Raw genomic sequence first — 21,029 nt, 5'->3', positions numbered from 1 at the left:
TCAAGAATTTACTGTTTTTTCGTTCACTTTGGAGGCGTGAGAGAAAAACAAGGTTTTCTTCACAAATTCAAGGCACCACAGGGTGACGAATGGATATACAAATAATTTGTGGGTTGAAGCGTTCCTTTAAACTTTCCTTTACACTTCTCAACCCTTCAAACTCACTGAGTCAAACTCATCCCCTTCAGCCCTGTGTGTAATGTCCCAAAGCCAAAAGTAAAGAAATACTAATCACACTGGAACAAAGAGGAGCGACAGCTGATGTATATTCAGTCTCTGGAGTTTATTCTGAAATGATAAGAGTGCAGATTTCACAATAAAACAGTGCCTGTTACAATATTTGTCTTCCATCTAAATCATGATCCCTTTTTTTATTTAATGGTGGTGATGTGTTCACAGTTAGTGGGAGAATTGAAACCCTGGGCTGCTGTGTGGGTCGTCACATCCTCACACTATGAATTAAGTGATCTAATCTTATATTAACCTCCACATGAACAGGTGCACCAACACAGGTGGAAGTTTTGTTCCCAACGTCACTTATAAGGATGTTATTAAGCCACATGGGGTGATGTCTCCAACTACACGGCAGGAGTTGAGTGGAGTGTTCTGTTTTTACGACTGATGCACTTCACATAGACAGATATGTATATGCACAGCAAATATGTAAGCTCATGCTACACACACACAAACACACACACACACACTTGGCAGCTTAAGTGTTCTTCTGACCCGAGCAGACTCTGAAATCTTTAATGGTAACTTTATGTTGGCAGTTCCTTCATAAATAATGTTACTGGCCACATCCCAAAAGCACAAAGGGTTAAATCGTTTCTTTAATTTTGACAGTTACATTTCAAAATAAAATGCCCGAATATTAAGATGGAAGTCTGAGGATGTTGCCAGAAATACAAAAACTGCTCAAATCTGCAGGTTTTGTTTCCCAATCTGTTTAAAATATTATTGTCCGTGTGGATTCTGATTCGGATTAGATTTATCATGACACAACAATTAGCAGCTCCCATGAATCCACCTCCACGTGAACTTAAAGGCCAGTTAGTGAAGAGTAAACACGCCTGCTGACAGGTAACTAAGTCATTTAAGCTAAATGCTGCTTCTTTTGTACAATATGTCTCTGTTACACGAGACTGCTATAATACTGCATACCATCAATGACACAAAGAGTATATACTGATTCACAAAAAATAAATGTCTGATATTAAAGCAATAAATTCTACAATATAAAGCTGGAAGTAAAAAACAATGCGATGCAGCACTTTTCCTCCCAAATGAACTCTTTCTGCAGCGTGCCATGCCCTCCATCTGTCTCCTGCATACCCTGTCGCTCTCTGAGGGGCTAAATGACGAAAACAAAAAAAAGCAAAGAAGAAGAGGTCAGGGACTGACCACTGAGTCCTCTCAGAGACTGTATGAAAGAAGTGGATGTAGCCAACGTGACGCCACCCGTTGGTTTGTGGACGACTGTTTCAGCCTTGAGACATCACCATCTTGGTTTTTTGGAGCCAGAAGTGACCATATTTGGACAAGAGGGTGGAGCTATGGAGGAGTGAGGGGTGGATCTAAATTATGGTGCGTTCCAGGCAACCCGTAACTCGTGTTTTCACAACCTGTAACCCGTGAAAGTGCACTGGAATGGCAGTCAAACCTGTAACTTCCCACCCGTGAACTCGTACCAGATCGATGCACTCCCAGTTACGCTTTCTGACGTCACACAGCTCTCTAAACCAATTACCTTACTCCTCTATATAACAATGGCAGCCCTATGGATGCGGTGTTGATGCAGGTGATACATGGTGAGAAATAGACATAAAATAACCCTAATGTTAACGCATTATTGGCAGCCGCTCTAACAGCTGGTTTCCAGTGCAAGAATAATCAATACAAAATACGTTTCCAAACACACAGATAACGTAAAATAAAAAGTATAACAGCATCTGTGACCTTATGCGTCGTTTCTCCTCCTCCGTTTCACTCAAATGAGCAAGGAGCAGGCACCTTTGGCGATAGAAATATTGGGGAAGCACAAACATACGGTTCGCCATGTTCAACGTTAAACAGGAAGTAACTGGCAGTTTGCCGTAACTTTCCTGGAACGCTACAAAGTCGTAACTCGTGACTTGAAGTCGTGACTTACGAGTTCAAAAGCCTGCCTGGAACGCACCATTATACGCCTCCTGTTCTGTTTGACCAACCCGCTCTAATTATGAAGTCTTTAAATGCTGCCACTTGGTCATTGACGTCTGCATCAGACTCATAACACATAACATAATGTCCTGGCTATGCATAACGGCATCAGTTTTTAAAGCCATAGGATGGCATCAGGTTAAAACGCCATACCCAGGAGCCTGGTGTTCGCTTCTCATATTAAGCCAAATTATGATCTTTTTCTAAACCTGACCACTGGCGTTTGTTGCACAATAAAATGTATGTAAATGCACAGTATTTTACCAAAGTTTAGAAAAATATTATTAAAATGTACGAAAAAATTTGTCACAAAATATCAATAAAACATCTAAAAAATATTAAAACGTCTGAAAAAGTCAATTAAATTTCGACAAAATAATAAAAAAAATATTCCTAAAAAATATAAAATGGCCGAAAAAATATTTATGAAATGTCCAAAAAACTGTTAATAATATCTGAAAAAATGACCAAGCGGCAATATGGGACAGTCTGGGGGTAAGAATGTGTTCAAGTGACAGGTCGCCGTGGTAGCAACTTGTAAAATGTAGATCATAGACTTGAATCTGGCAATTGAGATCATACACCCAATCCAAAAATGTTTAGTGAGTGAGCGGTAGGATCATTTTCTTATTGACTTCTATACAATATGACTGGAGTCACCCCCTGCTGGCCATTAGTAAGAATGCTAGTTTAAGGGACTTCCACATCGGCTTCACTTTTTTAGAGCTGATGGCTTTGTGCACTTCTTTGATACAGTCTATGAGTCCTCCTGTTACAGTGCAGAGGTTAAAGTGGAGGGGTCAGGGGTGGAGGCTTCCTTTTAGTAGCTCTTCATGCCGATGGAAGATCCTCCGGAGCCATCGTGACGTTTGATCTGATAGATCATCAGGAGGGAGACCAGCAGGCCCAGCAACTGTGAGGACAGGAAGTCAGTTAGAAACACAGATACAGCAGACCAGCTGTCAGACATGAAAGACACTACACAAGAAAACTATCTGCAGATGACTGCTGCATTTAAACCCAGAGTGGAGGCCACCAGCTGCTGTAAGGATGTTTTCATTTCAGTGTACTGTCTGCATCTTGTTAGTTTAATGGTTAAATGAGTTGTAGAGCTTTCTGATCTCTTTTCATCAGCAGCTGAGACCAGTTAAAACTTTCTTCACTTAACCAGCTCAAAATGGGAGCTGGTTCTAGAAGTGTTTTTTTCCAAATTGAATCTCGATTTTATTTTATTTTTTACTGAGATCTTTCTTAATGTAGAAACACAGGAGTTTCCTGACTGTTAGCTAACCAAGCTAACCCAAAGCACTGGCTACACAAAACCCCTGTAAACATGTCAGTGTGAGTGAAATGGTCCTGCAGTGAATGTGTCACAGTGGGACTAACACACCCAGATCATGTGACTCCTGCATGTATACAGTCAATCAGACCCAAACTGGCCGAGGCGCTCTGAGCATGCTCCACAGTTTCCGCCCCGGGCTTTGACCCACAAGTCCAATAGCATTAAATGTGTAAGAGAAGAAGAAGCCGGTAACAACATGGAGAAATCTACATCCAGAGCCGTGACTTTTTGGACGGACCAAATGTACAGAGCTGTAAAGTTGTCCACCATGGTAGCAGTTAGCTGCTAGCTAACCGTAGCTAACTTGTTTGTCCATTGTTTGGTCTGTGACGTAATAGGTCAACAGGAAAAAGGTCCAATACTAACAAGCTGAAAGGGGGCATATCTCCACCTATCGTAGAGGAGTCGCACATACTTGGCTCAATAAATGGATTCCCCTCCCGTGCTTGTATACTGGGACAAGGACAGTAGGCCAGTTAGATGTCCTCGTCCAGCTGGGACTGGAGCTCCACTTCACTGTGACTGGGAATGTACCAAGTATGACCTCGGAGAGACATTAAGCTCTTATCATCGGACAGACATTAAATGTTGCTTAGAATTAAAATCAGGTTGATGAAATGTGTAACAACAGCAGAACGTCACATTGTGTGAATATTAACATCATGACGTTGCGCAGACGCTGGGTTTGGTCTCCATAACTTAAGACTAAGTGTCGTTATTCTTAAACAAAATGATGTTGGCATGAGATGTTTGGAAGACGTTGGATTTTGGTTTCTAAACAACACAACTTAAAACCAACAAAATATCACGTCATCTGTTGTCAGTATTTTACATCGAGTTGACATCAGCAGTTAGACACTGTCCTGGCCATCTGACATCACAACCTAAATTCAACTAAATATCAACGTCTAACAAAGTTGGTGGCCGTCTGGGAAAAATTACATTTAGAAGTAACCAAACCTGATCCTGAACTGAGTCTGAAGCCTAATGGAAGATGATGACCCAACACTTTTGAGGCCCCTGTTTATGTTATATGGCCCGCTGTGGCTACATTAGCATTAGCTAAGAGTGAGGGGTTTAGTATTTTACTTTGTAAAGTTTGACATGTTTTTTCTACAAAAAGAAACACACCAAAATTTGTACATATGTATGTGTGCACCAGTAATTAGTGCATAAGCTACGTATTTTGGACGTGACCAATGCGTTGAGGGGAGGAAACAAGGAAGCGGACTAGCAAGGAGGAAAGTTGGGCTGGTTGACTGGTCACATAACACAGGACTCTTCTCAGGAGAACAGTGTTTGGAACCGTGTGAACTTCATGTTAAGGATGTAATGTCATTCATGGGGTGCTAGTCTGTGGGGCATTATACTAAGTTTTGTGCATGCATTTTTTTGGACTTATATGAATCTTTGTATCCAAGATTTGCTAGCCTAAATGTTTCTTTAAATCAATAAACAATTGGCGTCATTCATTCATGGGTGGTCACCTGTAAAGTAAGCCTGTTGTTGCTGCTTCTCCTAACTACACAAAAGCCCCTTTTCAATCACAGGAACTTTCCCCAGGAACCTTTTGAGGCACTCCTTGCAATTCGACTGCAGGGACCAGGGTCTAAATTAAGTTCTGAACACATAAGACAAAAAGTCCCTTATCGGAGGTGGTACTCTCTGAAACTACAGAAACTTTTGTAGCTTGCAAAAACAACAACTTTGTGGCATCCAAGCTGTAGCAAATTAAGCAAAATTATGACACTCAGTTTGAAGTGTGCCTCTATAGAAACCTCCATTATGAGTGCCATGTAGCCCGAACACTTCCAGCTATTTCTTCATCCCAACATGAATCAGAACACCCTACCCAAAGACCTGAACGCGCAAAATGGAGGGTTGGCAGGGGCAGGGGTGTACTGGGATTGGGCCAAAACCAGTTAGGGAACAAACCACTGCACCGTCGTTGCTAAATGCATCAAAAAGCGACTGATGCGATGACAGAACAGGATGAAACCTAAATGAAATAACAGTGGAGCTTACTGCGGTGACAGCAAATCCAAAGCAGATGCCCATGGCGACCCGGAAGATGAGGTCCAACCACATAAAGATGAAATCACCGCAGGTCTGCAGAAGAAGAGATGGGGAAAGGGATCATTATCTGAAAACATCAGTGACTGGTGAATCAGATGGGGTTGTGATTAGTTCGTTGGATACCTGTCTATAGATCTGCTGTGGCCCTCTGGCTCCCTGCAAGGAAACAGCAGCAAAATATGGTCGTCAGATTGAGAAATGAGACAGTCCAGTGGTTATCTTCTGTTAAGTACCAGAAAATAAAAAGAATGCGTTCGAAACAGGTGGAAGTACTTTTAGACTTCATACATATCCCATATAATCATGGGCCAGGAATTCATGGAAAACCCATCTGAAAGGCTGCGGTCACGTGACCAATGCACTAATCAGAGTAAATAATGAAGCGGTCCTGAGCGGCCCATAAGGAGGCAGGTTCAGAACTGTGCGAACTTTGAGTCATTTAAAGGTGGAGCCTCACCACGTTTCTTTTCCCAAAACCTAACCATAGTAACTTCAACTGCCTGTCAACTGTCAAATATCCTCTTACAACAGTTTGTATGATATCCTATGAATAAGCACCCCATGTATGACGTTAAATCCTTAATGTTAAGTTAGGTAGTTAATGTAAAATTACAGTTGTTAGGTTTAGGTAATTAAAGTCACTCTGGTAAGGTTTAGGGAAAAGACACATGGTGACAATGTATGACTCAAAGTTCACATGGTTCCAAACCCTGGTCTCCTGGGGAAACTCCGTGGGACAAACCTAACCACAATAACTTTACCTGCCTGAACCTAACCTCTGAAAATTTATGTTGATTACGTAACTGTACATGACGGATGTAATGTCGTACATGGGGTGCTAATTCAAAAGATATCATATGAAGTGTTGTATGAGGATATGTTGACAGTCTAGTTAGTTCGAAGAATACCAAACCCTTAATTCATCGTATGAGATTTTCACGATACGATAATCATCTCAGAAAATATCACGGTTTCACGGCATCATGGTATTACAATATTTATTTTATTATAAATCAGAATGATCCTTAAACGAATGAAAACAGAATATTGTGAGCTACTAATGTGTTTCAGGGTTTTCAGGAAATCACCAACCCTACGATTAACAATCCAATCCACGTGTATCACCTGTAACCACGCACAGCTGACATCACAAGGTCCATGATTTTTGGTACATTTAGTGATGAAAAAGTGGCATTTACTTTTGCACATTAGTACAGTCTTGCTGAACCTCCTAGATCTGATCTTCCAGTTTCATTTTACAAAAACCAACCTGGGGTAAGGGTTTACATCCAGATACTCCAAATCCTGGATATACTCCATACTGAGACTTGCACTCGCAGGAGTCGGGGATGTTATCACCCCAGTCAGAGGAGCTCACCACTCCACAGCAGTAAGCCTGCAACCACAAAAGAGAGTGCGTTTCAACAGGTGGAAATGACCTTCAACAGGAACAGGAAGTAGATAGTGGGATATCAGTAGGTCACAGAGAGATCTGAAGATAAACCAAGAAATAGTAACACCAAAGTATTGAGCATAAATTAAAACCTTTTGGAATAACACATGGGTTAGCTCTGCTCTAACTGCAGAGATTATTATGGATGGGCAAAAAAATAATGGGAACTGTTGAACCTCCCTGGGGACGTTTTATTTCTGAGCAAAATAGTGATTATTATCGTGACTGTACAGTAATCATCAGTACAAGTTTTATGGTGTAAAACATGATGATATGAAGGTTTCCTGTATGCTTAAGAGAGACACCCTCCTCTAACATCTGCCAGAGTGTCCAACTTGGCGACTCTCTTGCTAGATTTGGCGACTTTTCGGACTTTCTTAGCAACTTAATTTCTCAAAAGCATTAAGCGAAAAATTTAGTGACTTATTTAGATCATCAGGGAACACAAGAAATATATTCAATTTAGGGCTGGAAAACATATTCTATGAGTAAGATTGTGATATTTTTAGGCTATATCGTGATACACAATATATATCTTGATATTTCCAAATCTTCTCTAAACTACTGTAGATTACTAAAATACTAAACTAGATTAATTACTGGTACATTACAGTTAAATTAAGAAGCTACTGTCATATAATAAAGATCAATAAACTACATTTACAATAAAGTTCAATTAAATACTATTATAGTGAAGCTGAATAACTACTGTCACAATATAGGTAAATAAAGGTATTATTTTGATTAAGTTAAATAAAGTTCTATTTTGATTAAGTTAAATGAAGTACTATTATAACAAAGTTAAATCAAGTTCTGTTTTGATAAAGTTGAATGAAGTTCTGTTTTGATAAAGTTAAATAAAGTTCTGTTTCAATAACGTTAAATAAAGTTCTGTTATGATAAAGTTGAATGAAGCACTTTTTTGATAAAGTTAAATAAAGTACTGTTTTGATAAAGTTAAATACAGTTCTGTTATAACAAAGTTAAATAAAGTACTGTTATAACAAAGTTAAATAAAGTACTGTTTTGATTAAGTTAAATAAAGTTCTGTTATAACAAAGTTAAATAAAGTACTGTTTTGATAAAGTTAAATAAAGCTCTGTTATGATAAAGTTAAATACAGTTCTGTTATAACAAAGTTAAATAAAGTACTGTTTTGATAAAGTTAAATACAGTTCTGTTATAACAAAGTTAAATAAAGCTCTGTTATGATAAAGTTAAATACAGTTCTGTTATAACAAAGTTAAATAAAGTACTGTTTTGATAAAGTTAAATACAGTTCTCTTATAACAAAGTTAAATAAAGCACTGTTATGATAAAGTTAAATAAAGTTCTGTTTTGATAAAGTTAAATGAAGTTCTGTTGTAACAAAGATAAATAAAGTACTGTTTTGATAAAGTTAAATAAAGTTCTGTTATGATAAAGTTACATAAAGTTAAATACAGTTCTGTTATAACAAAGTTAAATAAAGTTCTGTTTTGATAAAGTTAAATACAGTTCTGTTATAACAAAGTTAAATAAAGTACTGTTTTGATCAAGTTAAATAAAGTTCTGTTATGATAAAGATAAATACAGTTCTGTTATGATAAAGTTAAATACAGTTCTGTTATAACAAAGTTAAATAAAGTACTGTTTTGACAAAATTAAATAAAGTGCTGTTTTGATAAAGTTAAATAAAGTTCTGTTATGATAAAGATAAATACAGTTCTGTTATAACAAAGTTAAATAAAGTACTGTTTTGATAAAGTTAAATAAAGTGCTGTTTTGATAAAGTTAAATAAAGTTCTGTTGTAACAAAGTTAAATAAAGTACTGTTTTGATAAAGTTAAATAAAGTTCTGTTATGATAAAGATAAATACAGTTCTGTTATGATAAAGATAAATACAGTTCTGTTATGATAAAGTTAAATACAGTTCTGTTATAACGAAGTTAAATAAAGTTCTGTTATAACAAAGTTAAATAAAGTACTGTTTTGATAAAGTTAAATAAAGTTCTGTTATAACAAAGTTAAATAAAGTTCTGTTTCGATAAAGTTAAATAAAGCTCTGTTATGATAAAGTTAAATACAGTGCTGTTTTGATAAAGTTGAATAAAGTTCTGTTATGATAAAGATAAATACAGTTCTGTTATGATGAAGTTAAATACAGTTCTGTTATAACGAAGTTAAATAAAGTTCTGTTATAACAAAGTTAAATAAAGTACTGTTTTGATAAAGTTAAATAAAGTTCTGTTATAACAAAGTTAAATAAAGTACTGTTTTGATTAAGTTAAATAAAGTGCTGTTTTGATAAAGTTAAATAAAGTTCTGTTATGATAAAGATAAATACAGTTCTGTTATGATAAAGTTAAATACAGTTCTGTTATAACAAAGTTAAATAAAGTTCTGTTATAACAAAGTTAAATAAAGTACTGTTTTGATAAAGTTAAATAAAGTTCTGTTTCGATAAAGTTAAATAAAGCTCTGTTATGATAAAGTTAAATACAGTGCTGATTTGATAAAGTTAAATAAAGTTCTGTTATGATAAAGATAAATACAGTTCTGTTATGATAAAGTTAAATAAAGTTCTGTTATGATAAAGATAAATACAGTTCTGTTATAACAAAGTTAAATAAAGTTCTGTTATAACAAAGTTAAATAAAGTACTGTTTTGATAAAGTTAAATAAAGTTCTGTTATAACAAAGTTAAATAAAGTACTGTTTTGATAAAGTTAAATACAGTTCTCTTATAACAAAGTTAAATAAAGTACTGTTTTGATAAAGTTAAAGTTCTGTTTTGATAAAGTTGAATAAAGTTCTGTTATGATAAAGATAAATACAGTTCTGTTATGATGAAGTTAAATACAGTTCTGTTATAACAAAGTTAAATAAAGTTCTGTTATAACAAAGTTAAATAAAGTACTGTTTTGATAAAGTTAAATACAGTTCTGTTTTGATAAAGTTAAATACAGTTATGTTATAACAAAGTTAAATAAAGTACTGTTTTGATAAAGTTAAATAAAGTGCTGTTGTAACAAAGTTAAATAAAGTACTGTTTTGATAAAGTTAAATAAAGTTCTGTTATGATAAATTTAAATACAGTTCTGATAAAGATAAATACAGTTCTGTTATGATAAAGTTAAATACAGTTCTGTTATAACAAAGTTAAATAAAGTACTGTTTTGATAAAGTTAAATAAAGTTCTGTTATAACAAAGTTAAATAAAGTTCTGTTTCGATAAAGTTAAATAAAGCTCTGTTATGATAAAGTTAAATACAGTGCTGTTTTGATAAAGTTGAATAAAGTTCTGTTATGATAAAGATAAATACAGTTCTGTTATGATGAAGTTAAATACAGTTCTGTTATAACAACGTTAAATAAAGTTCTGTTATAACAAAGTTAAATAAAGTACTGTTATATTTAAGTTAAACTACTGTTACAACAAAGTTCACGAAAATACTTAAATTATAATAAACTGAGTACTGTTACAATAAAATAAAAAAACTTATAATATAATTATTATCCAATAATTGTCATAATAAAATTAATTGAAGTGGAACGACTGGTTTAATTCTGAAGCACTCAGCTCGTCTCAGACTGGAGCAGGAAACAACCTAATAGTCGATGTATACTTCATATCCGACGTTTGTGATATGGTCATTTTATATAATGTTACATTGACGCCCACTGTTCACACGAGAAGAGCCTTCAAGAAGCGGCGTTCAGCCAGGCTGGATTTTACTGGAATGGGTTTTATACATAGTACACAGAGAATCTTACAGATTGCTGTAGTCCTTCAAGCATCAGTCTCATTTCAGGGTCTTCCATAAAAGGCTTAGACAACTCAGCGGAGGCAGTGTCAAAGCTCGCTTTGATCTGCAAGAGAAGAAAGAACATTAGCATCATGGCAGATAGATGAGAGAGGACACCATTAGCATTCAGAGACAGAGGATATGTTAGCATGCACAGAAACAATTAGTAGACTGGTAAAGAGTAAACAGGAACTAGCATCACGATAGAAAAAAAGGATCAAACATTACGGTTGATCGAGAAAACATTAGCATTAAGATAGAGGACTGTTAGCATCTAGGCAGACGAAGAAATGTAGAGTGTGTAAGCATCAAGGTGGATAAACAGGTAAAGAAAGAAATGGCAGCATGGAGGTGGATCGAGAAAATGTTGACATCAGGTTGATAACGCAAACTTTAGCAACAAGATTGATAGTGAGAGTGTTAACATTCAGGTCGAAGGACAAAATGCTAGCACCAAGTTAGAGAGAATATCAGATAAAAAAATGCTAGCATCAAGGTAGATAGTGATGACGTTAGCATCAAGGTAAACAGTGTTAACGTTAGCATCATGGTAAATAGTGATAATGTTAGCATCAAGGTAGATAGTGATAACATTAGCATCAAGGTAAATAGTGATAACGTTAGCATCAAGGTAGATAGTTATAATGTTAGCAACAAGGTAGATAGTGATAACGTTAGCGTCAGGTAGATAGCGAGAACTTCAGCATCAAGGTAGATAGTGATAACGTTAGCATCAAGGTAAATAGTGATAATGTTAGCATCAAGGTAGATAGAGACAAAAAATGTTAGCATTAAGTTAAATAGTGATAACATTAGCATCAAGGCTGATAGAGAGAAAGTTAGCATGAAGTAGGCCGAGATAGATTCTGTCCCTAAGATGATGCCCTTAATCACTGCTCCTTAATTAAATAACAAAGAACTCGATAGTTTTCTTTGCGTTAACTCAGAGTGGAGATAGATTTATTAGAGTGAATTATAACATAATAGATGCAGAGAGAATTCATGTCAGTGTCGAGATAGAGAGATTAATAGAGTGGTAGATAAATGACCTTGTTTCTTGTGACAGCGATGATGATGCCGAAGATCAGCATGATGATCATTCCAAGGCCCATGAAGCCTGCAAACTGTACATGGCACAATATTCAAAGGTACATCTTGTTTTGTAAATCGAATGCTTTGATTGCTTAATAAAGGAACCAAAAAACAGATATGATCATGAGTTCTTCCTCCGTTTGACATCCTGTACGTACTATTTTGAGGGCCAAGTCTTTCTCGGAGCATCCTGCGTAGATTCCCAGGCAGGAGATGCCGAGGATGCCGATGGCAAACACCCAACTCCAACCCAGACTCGGGGCCCCAACCGACGACATCTGCTCCGCCATGATGGGAAAATGACACAACACAAACCCTAGATTAAGGCAAAGAGGTATTCTCCAACAGCAGATTTAATAGTAAGGCTGGAATTGTTTTCTTGCTGTCAACAAATCCCATGCCAAAAAGGTAACTCTGCGTATCTTATATATTTTCTCTATAACCTGGTACATGTTGAAAATATAGTCAGGAAGGCTTTAATCTGAAACACTTGGTCATTTTTATAGACAGATAGATATCTTCCTTGGAAGTTAAGTTTCATTAACGTTGGAATAAAACACGCAGTTAACAATGGTCCGTATCTTTTGTTTACTGCCACAGAGAAGAAATTAATCTCTTGTTAATTCTAAATATCCATCAGCTTTCTTTTCTTTGTTTTTAGCTTTTTAAACAAAGAGCCATTGCTTATAGACGTTGGAGCAACCAATCCTGCATGTTTTTCTTATCGGTCGCCCCATTTCCCAGCTGTATTTGAACCATCTGACAACGGTATTTCCACCAGTTTAAATCACCTGGTCTGTTTGTTTTGGAGAGGAGGACACCTTCCGCAGATCATTCGTCTGCCGCCTAAAACCTCCTGAACAGTGAACACTGAGGGAATTCTAACCAGAAGTTCATGCTTTGCACTCAGGAGAAGTTTCAGCTGGCTGCAATCTGCAGTCCTCACCTCTAGATGGCACTAAATCCACACACTGCTCCTTTAAGGCCCTGACACACCAAGCCGACGGTCAGCTGTCGACCAAAGTCGGGCCGTCGATGAGCGTCAGTTGGCAACGCAACAGTTGGCTTTTGTCGCCGCTAGTTCTTTGATGTGGGTTTGGTGTGTCTGCACCTGTAATCTTAAATTAGCAGGTAACAATGTAAGACTGTGGAGGTCGGACAGATGTAGTATGTTTTTCTCAAAGTCTCTGCCATAACTAATTTTTGACTGGATGATATTTACAAAGAAGAGGACCAATCTAATCATACTTTCATGGGATTTGGCAACAAGAAAAATACAGAATATCCATAAAAATCCCCTTTAATGTTTTAACCAAACATCACACAGTCTTCTAACGTGCAAAAAGAGGACTCCAGTTTTTTCAAATGTAATTTCCAGATAGAAACATCATCTCTCGTAGCACCTGATACTGTATAAAGGACCATACGGGATCAAGTTTCAGCCCATTAACAAGTTCAAAATGGGCATTAGAATGCGGGAAAAATCCATCACAAACTGATGATGGTGTTGTGGAAAATGCTCGACAGAAATAGAAAGTGAATTTGATTAGTTGAAAACAAAGGCCACAAAGAGAGAGAGTTTTTTTGGCTCCCCTGTGAAGCCTTGAGTGTTTCTGATCTGATAACATTGTCAGCACCGTCCTGTTTTTCTGTTGTCGAGGAAGTCGACTGTGCGAGTGGAAAAACTCCTCCAGGCTGCATCTGCTCTTCATTAGGAAAAGAAATGAAAACCTCCACTACGTCTTGGCAGCTGCCCTGCATCCTTGTAAACACTGTGAGTCCTTCACCTCAGCTTGTTCGAAACATTTCTAAACAGGTACGATGTGTTTTCAGATGTGTGCAGTGTCCAGGATTATACATGAGAAACAAAGTCAGCTTTGATTTTTCACAAACCAGCTGCTTTTGTTTTCATGCAAAGCCTCACTGACATTAACTTTGTGCCATGACCAAGTCAGAGCCTACACAGTATTTACTCTGCCTGCTGTGAGGGGTTGTGCAAGGTTCTCTAAATGCTGCCATGAAACAGAAATCCCCCAAGTGTTTAAGAGTGATCAACAAACCCTGTAACCCCCCCCCCCCCAACAACTCAAACATGATTGACTTAATTGTTCACATCTGATTTTGATTTAGTTGTTCTACTCTGAGTCACGTTACAGTAAATCTGCCGCTCGTTCTGCCAACACACATCCCGTAACAGGAAGCTGTTAACGTATTTCTGGCAGCGTCAGCGTCCATTCAGTCCAGTAAAGATAATGACTGAGGGAATATCTGTGGCAGATCACAGCACACACTCACGATTTCATAACATGGTAGATAAACGACCCCATGTCCGGTTTAGCTTCTGTTGGCAGCATTTGCAATTTGACTCATATTCATGTTTTCCTGACATGCAACAGAACTGAGCGTAGTTTGACATCGTCATACCCCAGTGCCATGTCTTAACAACCAGTTCTCATCCCAACTCGTCAAACACCGCCGCCTGGTGGACCTAGACGTCAACACATGACGTGCTACTGTAGGTGGTCTCAAAGGGTGCTTGAGCCCCTGCCCTTTTTGCCTTGCATAGAAAAGTGCCCTTATTCTGTAGGTCGTTTTTTTGTTTGTTTGTTTGTGGACTTGTAAGTCGTGAGAGTGACGTTAAATGTTTAAATCTTACACCAATAATATTTTCAGTAGTTTTGGAGGGAGGGGAGAGACAAAGGAATGTTAAATGTTAAAATCTTTATCTTAAACCAAATTTAAAAAATAAATTAAAAAAGTGTTTTATAGCTTCTTAGAATTGTGTCTAATTTCTAGGATGTTTTCCAAATCATGACATGAATTATATTAAAGGGCAAGTCAGCAGATTCTGGCGGCATCTGCTGGTCAACCAGTGTATTGCAACTGTTCCCATAGGGTTTCAATAGGGGTTCTGGAACAACATGGCGGCAGCCAGGAAATTCGACCCGTGCTTCTTGGTATATAAAACGACTCATTCGAAGATAAAAGAGAATACAGAAATGATCCCTTCTGATGTATTATGCACTATTTTATTATACTTATGAATATTTTATTTAGTTCCCACAAAAAACAACATTATATTAACATTATATTAAGAGCATTTTATTTTCACCACTAGATGACGCCGGAAACCGCTGACTGGCCCTTTAAACTAATCTGTTGGTGATAATTTCTTTGCACACAGATTTTAAAAGCTACATACTAGGCTATGCAGCTAGGTTGTTAGCTAGCTATTTATGACTAGTAGCCTACTTTATCAATTTATAATACATACTGTATTGAGCTAGACCCAGTGCCCTTTTCTGCCTTTGAGCCCCTGCTCCTCTATTAGCCTGTGCACGGCCCTAATGGACGGCGTCTCAATCGATGCTTGTTACATGCATTGTGTCTTTTCAAAATATGTTTCCATTTTCACAGTAAATGTCTGCTGAACAGATGGAAACAGTGTCTTTCAGAAAAACTTCAGTAAAACATTGCGTATTTATTTCACTGTGCAACTAACGCACTTGGTTGGGTTCAGAAAAAACCCATTGTAGTTTGGCTCAACATTGACAGAAGGAGCGAACACACAGCTCCTGGGTCAAAGTCTGTTTGTTGGACCCATCCATCACCACTCCTGCTCGTCATACAGGGACTTTCCAGGTCTTTGAATTATGTTGTTGTCCTGTTGCATCGCCCCACTGCAGAACATACCACTGTGAAAGGATGCCTGGTTTTGTTGGTGTATTGAAGACTTTGGAATGAGAACAGGTTGATCGATGAGGATAGAGATTCACCCCTCCTGTCCAAACATGGTCACTCCTGGCTCCAAAAAACAAGATGACGACGGCCCAAATGCTGAACCCAAGGCTTTAAATCGGTCGTCCACAACCCAAGGGGTGGAGTCACCCTGGCTCTTTCTCACAATAACCTTACTATGAATCATACTATGAACATTTCTATTTAGAGTTTATTTCCTTACATTTAGGCCAAAAAAGCACAGGTTTGGTTTTCTGCATTTTGACTCTAAAACGTGACACATGAATCAGATTGACTTGTTGCTGTGTTTTTGTTGTTGTTGTTTACCTGGTGGCTGTAGGCGCTGGCCTTCACCGCCCCGAACACCATCAGGCATCCGATGATCTGAGGACACATCACATTAGTTAGAGTTAGAGTTTTACCACAATAAAAGGCTGAAGTGTGCCAACAAAATATTGATTCTTAAAAAAGAAAAATCAATGGAATTAAAAGAAATAAAATACACTGATATAAATATTTGATATTTACCAATTCACACTGTTTGTCAAACCTTCATGACTTTATTTTCCAGCAGTATCACATACATTACATTTAATATGTTAATACACACTGGGGCTCAGCGAGTACATCATCATCTGTATCTGTTCAACCAACTGAATCATCTGTATCTGTACTCGGAGTGGGTGGAGTTTACGTCGGGAATGGGTGTGGTCTGAATCAAGAGTGGGTGTGGCCAAATAGGAAGCTGTTATTTTAAGCCTGAAATCGATATGGGTCGCTCAGAAGATGTTATCTACGATTTTATTTTATTTTATTGTTGTTGGAAAACCATTTGCAGAACAATCTCGGATTTTAGTTCCAGATTGTTTTTCAGTGAGCCAGACGACGATGGTCCTTTATCAAGAGTATGGACATTGACACATCTTACTCGTGCTCATAAAAAGTACATTATTTGTGCTGGATACTCGTTTCATCCAAGTATTCAGATCCATGTTAGTGTTGTACGGGTGTTTCATAGCAGCAGGTCGCAGCTGGTCACACACAATCTGATCAAATCCTGAAAAGAGGTTGTTCAAAACTAAAAAATCTAATCTAAGAAATCAGACGAGGTCGCATAATGGAGTCTGGGTTTGGATCGTTTGGTCGTCCTGGATTCACGAAGGAACACAATGTAATAAAAGTTTAAAACTGGTCAAATACGTAAACATTTATTTATATTGATTTTACTTGATTTGTTTAACAGTAATTGTGATGAAGTAGATTAAGTAGACATCAGGTGGCCTATTACGCCTTTCAGCACAGTAAGGTAAATTTAAAAAAAAAAAATAAAAAAAAAAAAAAGATGTCACCATAAAATACCAGTAATAATCACAAGGATCTGTTTTGTTTTCTGTGGTTGTTCCTCATCACATGACACCCTGCTGCTTTGTGGAATACAAAGCTGAACTCTCGGGGCGTAGTCGTCGCACCCTGAAAGATAGATGCTCTGGAACATCTACATTATTAACATTGATCTGCAGGCTCAAAACAATGCTGCATGTTTTCATCCCCTTCTGTTGTGTTCACACCAGATGTGATACGAAGTTTCATGTTCGTGTGAGTTTGAATGCTAAAATATTTTGTGCTGACTCGCGTCATGTGGGTGTGTGTATGCGAGAGGAGGGGCTTCCATCAATCACCATTTTCCTGCCTGTCATCTTGCGAGTACGGCAGCTGGAATCAAGCGACAGACAAACTCACTCTCCTCTGACTGAGCTCCTTTTTATTCCTGTTGCTATGAAAGCAGGAAGTGATGTCATACAGCTCGGGGTTGCCACAGACTGACACCATCAGCTTCTCCATTTTTCTAAAGAATTAACTTCCGCCGGTGTCATACGTCCCCGGAGGATCTCAATGCTGATTGGTTATTGCAGCGCAAATCGATCATTGAAGTTCAGATTTTTAACTCTTGCTTATGATGCGAAATCTTGCTACTCACGTCTATCGCACCACCCGGCGGGAATTTGCATCCAATCTTGTCTTCATGTTGACTTTACGTGTAATCCACTTGTGCATATTGCTTCATATTCGCGCCTGGTGTGAACACAACTTAAAAACAAATGAGTCTGCCGATACACACTGCAGTTACTGCAGGTCGCCACAGGTGTCGCCACAGAGAACCAAACAGAGATCTTTGTTATTGTAACTTTAAATAATTTTTGTTTAATACTGACAAATAACTGTGGGAATATTTCATAGGAGCAAAAGAATGAAAGGCTAAGTAGGTAATCTAATGTCTACTTTACTACAGTAACGGTGAAACAAATCAAGTGCCAAATCCTACCAAAATGTCTGGAACAACACAAATGACGGTTTGGTCAAAACCAATATTGGATAACATGATCTCCATGAACGTGTTTAGCTTCTTCTGGACAACATGTTCGTGCAGGTGAATTTTCTCTGCTGCCCTCAGGACATTTTTTTTTATCTCTATTATTGGAAATCAATCTATAAACTTCTTTTAAAATTATCTCTAGATTCCTTTATTCGACTGAACTCCTTGGCATATTTTCATTTTTAATTTATGACTCATATTTATGTGTCTACATGTTACTGTATGTTAAAGTCTGTCTGTTCAGACAAACTGCTCCTGGTGGCAGTGGCGTGAAGTCTTTACGATGGGCCCCAGTGCACGCTATTGTCTGGTCACATGATCAGAGACTTAAAGGGATAGTGCACCCAAAAATGAAAATTCAGCCATTATCTACTCACCCATATGCCGAGGGAGGCTCAGGTGAAGTTTTAGAGTCCTCACATCACTTGCAGAGATCCAAGGGGAGAGGAGGTAGCAACACAACTCCACCTAATGGAGGCTGACGGCGCCCCAGATTCAAACGTCCAAAAACACATCATTGAAACCACAAAATATCTCCATACTGCTCGTCCGTAGTGATCCAAGTGTCCTGAAGCCCCGACATAAAAAGTTGTTTGGAAAAACGTCGCGTGAGCGCGGTGCCCAGAGAGGCAGTCAGAGCTACAGGCTACAATGAGGCTAAAAACAGAGTTCAAATGAGGTTTTTCCAAACAACTTTTTAGCCTCCATTAGGTGGAGTTGTGTTGCTACCTCCTCTCCCCTTGGATCTCTGCAAGTGATGTGAGGACTCTAAAACTTCATCTGAGCCTCCAGATACATATATGTGTGTGTATATATATATATATACTGTATATATATATGTATATGTATATATATATATATATAAAGAAAAGAAGAAATCATTAATTTAATTTAACAAGTTTAATAGTTGATTTATAGTCAGGCTACAGGATGAGCATCTAATTTTGTTGTTTTTAATTCAGTGAGAGTTCCTCTCCTCTTTTCTCCACCCAACACATAGGTAGAGGGCCCAGTCTCTCTATGGGCCCCCACCTCAAAGGCCCCAGTGCAACCACACGGCCTGCACTGTCTATATTCCCGCCCCCGCCTGGTGAGATTAGTGAAGTTGTTTGAAACTGATCTGACTCTTTTTTCCACTGAGCAATGATCCAGGTCTGATACCTGAGACCTGTGAACAGCTGAGCTCAGTGTCCTGGTCCAGTGTCTGCAGTTCCTGCTGTGAGACACCAGAGGGAGACAGAGTTCCACAGACTGAGCACTGTGTGTGCGTCACAGTGGGTGATCTGAGCTGAGGGCTCCTGCACACACACACTCACCAACTCTATAACCCTCTGGAAACAGTTTGAGCTTCACAGACAGCTCGGGTTGTTTTCATGTTTCATTATATTCTAATGTGATTAATGTGTGAAGCAGCTCAGTGTGATCTGAAGTCAAACAGGCAGTAACAATGAGGCAGTGACTGGAGACTGAAGCTCATGTGGGTCCTTGAAGAAGAGAAGAGGCATCCCAGAGGAGAAAAAAGCTTTTATTAAAAAAAGCTTTTTAATGCAAGTCAGCGTTTTTTACTCTTGATGCACTTTTAGTTTTCACTCCTGCACAAATTTAATATTTTAAATATTTTTGTTGGAGTGGTCAATTTGTTTCAGGCAGAAAACAAAAAGAACACCGAGTACCCCTCAAACTGAAAACAGCCTCTTTAAACTCCGCCCTCTTTATATACCTTTTTTTCACCAGCGCTCGGAGTGTCTGTGAAACAGCCCTTCATCAGAGGAAGAGGAGGGGGTCGGGGGGGCCAGGCTGAAACATGACTCTGGGTCTGTGCTGCACAGATTTGTCTCTGGCTTTCCCTCTCTTTCTTCTGCTTGGGTTTTTTTTTCCTTTCTTGGAAGTGACTGTTTACTGAACATGAGTCATAAAACAAAACCCTTTCACACCTTTAATTAAGTCTTCATTGGTTATATATTATATTTTATATTATGTCAGTTATATATTTAATTTTAAACATCTGATGAATTTCAATGTTTTTTTTTAATAAACACAAACTTCTTTTAAAAGTGTAAAACTTTTTGATAATGAACCAAATCAGCTCTAAATAATCTATTTTTCATTTTCTGTAATAAATCTGCATCTTTTCTTCTTTTATCTTGGTTTTTTTAGCATCACAATTTTTTCCCGTCTCCTTTTTTAAGTAAATGCAAATAAACTTTTTTTCCCATCTTTTAACTTAAACATGACGCTCTCTTTGTTTTTGAACAGAAACAATTAATGCCTAAATTACAAAAGAGTACAGCAAAAAATAAATATATAAATAAATTGCGCAACTTTTCTTTCTTTTGGTGGATTTCTCCTTCCAGCCTTTTTTCTTTTTAAATCTTTTTCTCCAAACGCAAATACAAAAGTAAAAAGACAGAAAAATGATCAATAAGAAATAATTCACCAAAACTGAAGTAAAATAGAAAATGAGCTCAGAAATGATCAGAAAAGAGTTTTTACTTACTGCAAACACCACATTGAAGAAGATAAAGAGACATTTGAGGCATCCGTTGATTTTTCCCATCTTGAGGTTTTTGGTGGCTCTCAGAGGTGAGGGTGAAGCTGTGTGTGCATGCACGATTACACGGTGTGTGTGATGATGTGCAGGAGTGTGTGCTGTGATAAAAACTGCCTGCAGAGTCAATAAGGGGGAACACAGAGCTGCGACACACAGAGCTGATCTGCAGCCTCAAACACACACCAGCTGCAGCTTTACGGGTTTCACAAGATTACACAAACTCCAGGAACTCATTTTGCACAGAAAAAAAATGCATTAATAATAATAATAATAATTATTATTATTATTATTATTATTATACATTTTATTTGTAGACAAAAAGAAAGTGAAAATGTGTTTTTATATTTTATCTAACGAGGAGTCTCGACAAAAAAGACAAAAGAATGATTAATAATTTATTTTATTTTAACTT

General features: G+C 37.7%; 1 protein-coding gene across 1 annotated transcript; it reads right to left on the bottom strand.

Annotated features, from left to right (window-relative positions):
- Positions 1–264: 264 nt before the first annotated feature.
- Positions 265–20,724, bottom strand: LOC125882776 (tetraspanin-8-like). The gene is made up of 9 exons (XM_049566630.1): positions 20,564–20,724; positions 16,020–16,076; positions 12,113–12,232; positions 11,912–11,986; positions 10,831–10,926; positions 6,891–7,016; positions 5,744–5,776; positions 5,570–5,653; positions 265–3,115 (listed from the first exon to the last, which is right to left on the bottom strand). Exons 1-9 carry the CDS (start codon positions 20,621–20,623, stop codon positions 3,023–3,025), a joined length of 744 nt encoding a protein of 247 aa, XP_049422587.1. The 5' UTR covers positions 20,624–20,724; the 3' UTR covers positions 265–3,022.
- Between the last annotated feature and the right edge of the window lie 305 nt (positions 20,725–21,029).

This window comes from Epinephelus fuscoguttatus, linkage group LG22 (genome assembly GCF_011397635.1).
Source record: "Epinephelus fuscoguttatus linkage group LG22, E.fuscoguttatus.final_Chr_v1".
NCBI classification, from domain to species: Eukaryota; Metazoa; Chordata; class Actinopteri; order Perciformes; family Serranidae; genus Epinephelus; species Epinephelus fuscoguttatus.
The sequence above is the reverse complement of the archived record's forward strand: the minus strand, read 5'-3'. Positions and strand labels throughout refer to the sequence as shown.

Excerpts from the sequence above, each read along its gene's own strand:
- LOC125882776 (XM_049566630.1), bottom strand. The coding sequence starts at position 20,623 with ATGGGAAAAATCAACGGATGCCTCAAATGTCTCTTTATCTTCTTCAAT. Across the intron at positions 11,987-12,112 it reads AAGACTTGGCCCTCAAAATA|TTTGCAGGCTTCATGGGCCT; the intron begins GTACGTACAGGA and ends TGCCATGTACAG. Across the intron at positions 5,654-5,743 it reads CACAGCAGATCTATAGACAG|ACCTGCGGTGATTTCATCTT; the intron begins GTATCCAACGAA and ends CTTCTTCTGCAG.